Genomic DNA, 6,793 nt, shown 5'->3' with positions numbered 1-6,793 from the left:
CGACGTCGGCGGCGCACGTCTGGTGGAGCAACTGCCGATGAAAATCGCGCCGACTACGGTCATGGCGGACGACGGCGGCGTCTTTGATGTCGTTCCCTTGTCGAGGCATCGTCGTTGCAGTCTGCGTCATCAGGCTCGGGATGCTCCGGGGGAAACCCTAGAACTGGGTCTTTCGGATCGGACGATGATGGCATTTTGTCGCTTTCCCTCCTGGGGGCATCGTTTTGGAGTAAGTGATGGCTGGGGGGATGGTGGAGCGGTGCTTCATCTCACACATTGATGGCGCCGGATATCGGCGTCATGGCGCTGTGGAGGCTCGGCGTCCGATGCACGGAGATGGACTCGTGCAGGAGGAGGTTGCTGTCTGGCGTCATGGTGACATCGATGGCAGAGTAGCCAGACAAGGTAGAAGCCTCAATATGATCTGAAGACGGACTTGTGGAAGATGGCGGCGACGACACACGAGTCCGTCTGACCGGATTGTGCCCCAGACCCGGTATGTGGCTCGGCTGGGGCTTCCGAATGAGTGTTTCGGCTTCCGGCTTTTGATGTTAGGTTTAGGTGAGTGGTCTGGGTAGTGGCTCAGCTAGCACCCCTTCATCATTTTAAATAGGAATAGCGGCATATGTTGCCAAGATGGTGGATTCAGTCACATTGTTGTAATACTTTGTAAGGTCCTCGAGAATAATCAATAAAGTGGCCGTATGCATCTCCCATATGCAGAGACCGGGGTCATCCTCCTTTTCTAAAAAAAAACACATTGATGATAGTCCTGTTGGCCTTTTCCTCTTAGTTTCCATCCATCCGGGAATCGGAGCAACACTTTAGCACTTCTCAAGATTAATCACAAGCAACCTACTCGCTCCGTTCGGAATTACTTGTCATAGAAATGGATGTATCTAGACATTTTAGGTACATCCATTTCTGCGACAAGTAATTCGGGACGGAGGGAGTAATATGCAACACTGCATATTTCCCTCCATAAGTAACCTTCTATTAAAATATGCAGTACTCTCTTCATGTACAGAAAGAATAAAAATCATGTTAGAAGCTGGGAGAGCTCAGGGAATCCGGTTCTCCTAACTGCAAAGCTGGTTGCAGAGCTGGTCTATCTTATCTTGCGTAGCTTCAGCCACAATGTAGCTCCGGTGTATCCCTTTGCCTTCACATGTGAAGTTCAAGGTATTTCCCTGTAGCATTGCCTGCAAGGAAATGGAATTACGGAATAGCATTAGCATGTAGCAATGTCCCCGTGAATGCATGTTCAATCTCAACTGTGAAAGGGGCATCTCTTACACATCTGGTTACAGCGTCTAGCCAAAGAGAAAATGAGTTTGGTTCATATCGATCCAAAAGCACATTTGGTACTTCAGCTTGTAGATTTAACTTGCTTGTTAACTTTTGCAAGATGCAAAAACGATGTTTTCCACTATATATGCTTGTAAATTTTCAGGTTGTTATGTTTCACTTGTTAGCGGTGACAAACGTACTTTCAAAGATACAGAGGGAGGAACTTCCAATTATCTTACTGTGCATGTTGTCGGTGACGAGTTGCACTTCCATTTTTTAGTAGGAACACAACTGAGATAATGGCACCAAGAACAGTGATCGTTCGCATTATATCCCCGGAAAAGCAGAACTATAGCCACTGTGAACCTGTAAATTTCAGATAACAGATATCATCACGGGGAAAACATTTGAAAGTCAAATATTAAACGGGGCCTCAAGAGGAAAGTCTGTAGACTCACCCGACAATCAGCAGAATCGCAGCAACTATCCACAATATATATTGATATGTCTTGTGCTTGCGTTCGGCAGGAGCAGCGTGTGGTCCAGGTGCTACTCTTCTCTGGTTAATCCACGCAAACTGTGGTCGAATGAAGACAACAAATCCAAGAAGGAACCCAGATATAAGACCCCCAATATGAGCAAAGTTATCCACTCTGGGGAGTATCCCAAGGGCCAAGTTCACCACGATTACAAGTACCAGGGTTAGTAATGCTGCCACCTGAAAATAAGGGGAAATATTACACCATTTAATTGAACAAGTCATTCTCGATGGACAAGACCGAAACAATTTGCTGCAACAACTACTATTATAGTATTACAGAGGAGTCTACTGCTAGTGCTATATTAGGAAGACAAACCTTATTTGCATAGAGTGACCAATTTGTGATGAGTTCAGAAAGCATCGACCCTATCAGTCCAAACAAAGCACCAGAAGCACCAACGGAAATACTTGCTCGGATGAAAAGAGCAGACATCAAGCTTCCACCAAAACCAGAAATGAGGTAAACAAGACCAATCCTTACTGTACACCATGAACAGAAAAAAATCTTCAGTATTGTAAGGCATAGAAGCATTTAAATTGCACATGTATCTATTTCATCAATTAAACCAGAACTTGGATGAACTTTCATGCACATGCTTTGAGAGTTTTCGTAAACTAATCAGTGATATAGATAGGATAATTTGACGTGTTCCTGTATTTCAGGAGGGTTTTTTTTTTGCAGGAGTTGTGTATACTAGCAAAGTATCGTGCCTCTTGGTTCAGTCTAAGTACCTTATCTACGTGGTTACAAAATCCTGATAATGTTTGGTTCCACTATCGAAGATACAGAACATATGATGTTACTTGTAAAATGTCTGTAGACTACTAAAGACTTGGATCCATGAACGATATGTCATTACAAGAAATTTATCTAAAGAAGGTTGCCAGTTATAACAGAACCAGGGCCATGCCAACAATTGATAGTATATAACTTCTATCTGTTCCTTTTTGTTGAATTCAAGAAGGCTCAGGTAAAAAATGCAAGCAATGCTTTCACTTACCAAACCCAAATTCTTGTTCAAGTCGAATACCAATAAATAGAAGGCAAAGCACATTGATGAGTAAATGAACAACCCCAGCATGGAGCCAGATACACGTAATCAGACGCCATCCCTGGCGACCTTGCACAACTTTAGATACATCTAGAGCTCCCATCTTCAGCAATCTGGCATGGAAAATGCTTTCTTAGTTCTGAAAATCAAATATGCATGACAAATATCCTATTTCGTTTTCCATCATTTCTTTCCATGTCCTTCATTTCAAATCAAGTGATGCAACACTTTGAAAGATCAAATTCACTGTAGCTCTTAGTAGACATCAGTCAAATGACCAGAAGTTAACAAAAAAATGTTCCCAGTTCACGCAAAAAAACAATAAGCAAAGCAAGGATGAAGTTTCTGAAAATATCTGAGCAAAGTAGTTATACTTCTAATCAACACCGAAGAATACATATAGGTTATAATCTAATACTCCCTCCGTCCCACAATATAAGATCATTTTTCAAACTTGTGGCATAATCCTCACTTCTTAGTTGTAAACACGGCATGCAACTACTGCTGTTTATTGAATTTGCACTTCCAAAATAACATAAAAGTCAAATTGCGGGCAACACCATAAAAGTCCAATTGTGCGGTAACACTGTTAAACTCAAATTGTACAGAACCATCAACACCTAGAACGGTTGACAAGATAGTCTGATTTTTTTTCTCAAGTCATCACCAACACCAATCACGAGCAGAGGATAGACTAAATCAACTAAAGTTAACAAAGCTACATAAGCCAATACCAAGTTTAAAGATGTCCTACACCTGACTTGGCAAGCAAATTGCTTACGTCTAGATTTAATATTTCAGCTGTTAGTTTCTTCTTTGAAATGGACGGCAGGAGCTCTGCCCATTCATTAGGGAAACTAGAACTTACAAGTATAACACCTGTCCCTAATGGAAAGGGACTTAATGATCAGTTTCGGAATACTATTGTAACTCCAACTTAATTACCAACTCAGTAAGAAGGCTTTAGTTTTATTTGATGATAAAAAAAACAAACAGAATCCTAAACTTGATTAGATACATTGAAAGATCGGCCTGCAGAGTTCACACCTAGAGGATCAAGACTGATTTTTAGATGGTCTGAAACTGTGAATGTTTCTGTACCTTATACAAGTTTCCCCTCAAAGAGTTGTGGATTGCTAGGTCACAAAATTCCCTCATCCACAAACCCAGGAAAAAAAAAGAATCAGTATGTCTCAAACGGAAGCATCAGTAGTTCTCCCAATTTCAATTGCACAATAGAAGTAAGCAACCTGAGAATGAACCTGTACACCAAGCTAATTGAGGATCAACCCCAATTGCTCGAGTGTATACAAGCGAGGTCTTAAACATGTAAGAAGAAGAAAGAACGAAACTATCATTTTGAGTAGATCGAGTTGGTGCTGCTGTTTGCAATTGCACTGGTCAGTAAGAAAGGGGAACGGAAAATTAAGTCTTGTCAATCCTTAACTAGACTCAGTATCCTCCTCTAAGCAAGCAAGGAAATGCAGAGTTGGAGAAAGCAAGCAAAGGGGGGAGGAAGAAGAGAAAGAGGAGGGTAGCAGCTTGCGTACGTGGTGGAGGATGGGCCGAGGAGCGGGTTCTCTTTGAGCGGCTGGAAAGCGAATCGGCCGAGGAACCCCGCGGTGCAGTTGCCGGCGCTGCGGTTGGGGCAGTCGTTAACGAACATGGTGACGAGGAAGACGGCGACGCAGGCGATGGAGGCGGCCGGGACGAGCCAGGGCGTCCATCGGCGGTAGTAGGGGCGCGCCCTGAGGCGGGCCGTGTTCGGGTGGTGCACGGGCGGGCGCTGCGGGCGCTCGACGCGGACCTCGACGGCGCCAGTGCCCGGGCCGGGGCCGGGGCCTGCGCCGGCGCCGGCGGGCTTCATCATGGCTTAGTAGGAGGAGGGATCCAAGTGTGGGGAGGAGGCTGGCGGAGGAAGCGAGGGAAGGCGGCGAAGCGTGAGGAGTAGGGGACGGGAGAGAGTTGTGGCCTGGCTTGTGTTGGTGCTGGCAGCAGAGCAGAAGAAGACGCTTTCTTTCGGCCGCGAGGGGAGGGGAGGGGAAGCCGCGTCGTGCTGGTCTGCTTTCTTTGACTCTGTTTGCCTTGCGGCTACAACTGTCAGGGTCACACAGACAGGAAGGAGAAGTGGTAACTTGAGAGAGAAAGAGATTGCTTCAGCTGCGTCGGGTTGCGTAGCCAAGGAGGAAAATGATGGATATAATAAATAAAGTAAAAGGATAAGTGAAATTCCTGCAATGGATTGAAGGAGGGTCGGTGGTGGGTGGGTTGGACGGTTGGCGAACTCCGGCTGTGGAATGGAGCCAGCAATGTAGCGTCTCATCTGCTGCAACTGCAAATCAGCTCCTTACTTCCTTGGGTAAAAGTGGATCATCTGCACGGCTGGAAAGCGGTTTTCTTTCTCTAATTAGCCACCTACGCACTTGCTACGAGTAAGTTCCATGATTCCAGCACCAGCATTCGTCATCCGTCACTGCCAATCCATCTGTCGCTATATACGCCAGCTTTAGCCATCGGTGCAGCCAAATCGGGTTTGCTTCGCGGCGACACATGCCCAAATTCCAGCTATCACACGTTTGCGGAAACGCATGTTTCCATCCATCATCTTTTCCAATTGTGTCAGAGCAACTCCAACGCGCCGACCCATACGGACAGCATTTTTGTTTTTTTTTTTGTTCGTTTGGATCGCCCGCCCGTCTGATGTCCGTCATGTTTGACATTTGGGCCGATAATGCGTCCAACGCACCGACCCAAATGTGCCGGCGTGGCCGTCTGACCGCCCTTTCTGAACAAATAGCATAATCTTTTCATTATTTCACGCACAACTTTTGCATTATTTCACAAGCAAATATATAGTCCACAAACAAATAAATAGCATAGTTTCAACCGAATAAAATAGCATAGTTTTACAAGCCAAATAAAAGTAAAAATGTCGGGGTAAAATTTTGCGGGCCGAATAAAAAAGATACAGCTATTGGTTGCCAACATGAGCCTACATATACTAAACCAAATCATTTTGCAGTTGCATGTAAGTTTCCCAATCACGTAAGTCATGATGAAATTGGATGAACTGTTCAAACGTTGAAGCTCCTCCATGCTCAGGCACAACATTCTCACCCTGAAACTGAAACTCTTGATCGTAGAGACGTTCCGGGCGCTCATCTTCTATGATCATATTGTGCATGATCACACAAGCACCCATTACCTCTCACGGTTTCTGCGTGCTCCAAGTATTAGCAGGATACCGAACGATGCCCCATCGAGATTGCAAAACACTAAAGGCACGCTCGACGTCCTTCCTAGCACTCTCTTGCTCTTGGGCAAATCTTTTCCTCTTCTCTCCGACAGGGTTGGGGATTGTCTTCACAATGATGGTCCACTGAAGATAGATACCGTCACCCAGGTAGTATCCTTTGTCGTAGTTGTGGACGTTGATAGTAAAGTTCACCGGTGGGCTGTTGCCTTCGACAAGCCAAACAAACACCGGCGAGCGCTGAAGCACGTTGATATCATTGTGTGATCCGGCCATGCCAAAGAAAGAGTGTCAGATCCAGAGATCTTAAGACGCCACGGCCTCAAGTATGACAGTGCAAGCCCTGGCATGGCCCTTATACTGCCCTTGTCAAGCAGAAGGACAGTTCTTCCACTCTCAGTGCATGCAGTCTATGCTGCCAAGCATCCCTGGGAAGCCCCTGCTGGCATTCATCGCCAACAAACGGGTTGTATCTTCAGGAGTCGGCTCTCTCAAATACTCTGGGACAAACACAGCAATCACAACCTTGCAGAACTTATACAGGGAGTCTAGGCATGTAGACTCGCTGATACGGACGTACTTATCAATGAGATCACCAGGCTGTATGCAAGCATTCGGATGGCAGAAGTACATTTTTTATAAGAGGAGAAACCAATC

At 45.3% G+C, this 6,793-nt stretch overlaps 1 protein-coding gene across 2 annotated transcripts; it reads right to left on the bottom strand.

The window, feature by feature from the left end:
- Positions 1-760: 760 nt before the first annotated feature.
- LOC119295714 (RHOMBOID-like protein 1) lies at positions 761-4,954 on the bottom strand. 2 transcript variants are annotated; one of them, XM_037574164.1, is made up of 6 exons: positions 4,434-4,954; positions 2,833-2,996; positions 2,148-2,311; positions 1,749-2,008; positions 1,530-1,656; positions 761-1,202 (listed from the first exon to the last, which is right to left on the bottom strand). In XM_037574164.1, exons 1-6 carry the CDS (start codon positions 4,751-4,753, stop codon positions 1,080-1,082), a joined length of 1,158 nt encoding a protein of 385 aa, XP_037430061.1. In that variant the 5' UTR covers positions 4,754-4,954; the 3' UTR covers positions 761-1,079. The 2 variants fall into 2 exon arrangements, with proteins under 2 accessions (XP_037430061.1, XP_037430062.1); XM_037574165.1 differs by lacking the exon at positions 4,434-4,954 and adding an exon at positions 3,985-4,404.
- Between the last annotated feature and the right edge of the window lie 1,839 nt (positions 4,955-6,793).

This window comes from Triticum dicoccoides, chromosome 4B, assembly GCF_002162155.2.
Source record: "Triticum dicoccoides isolate Atlit2015 ecotype Zavitan chromosome 4B, WEW_v2.0, whole genome shotgun sequence".
NCBI lineage: Eukaryota > Viridiplantae > Streptophyta > Magnoliopsida > Poales > Poaceae > Triticum > Triticum dicoccoides.
This window is presented reverse-complemented; position numbering and strand designations above follow the sequence as displayed.

What these genes read in the sequence shown, in the direction of transcription:
- LOC119295714 (XM_037574164.1), bottom strand. Translation starts at nt 4,753, where the DNA reads ATGATGAAGCCCGCCGGCGCCGGCGCAGGCCCCGGCCCCGGCCCGGGC. An exon ending in CTCGGCCCATCCTCCACCAC is followed by an intron (nt 2,997 to 4,433) that starts GTACGCAAGCTG and finishes TTTCCATGCCAG; the next exon opens with ATTGCTGAAGATGGGAGCTC. An exon ending in GGTCACTCTATGCAAATAAG is followed by an intron (nt 2,009 to 2,147) that starts GTTTGTCTTCCT and finishes CCTTATTTTCAG; the next exon opens with GTGGCAGCATTACTAACCCT.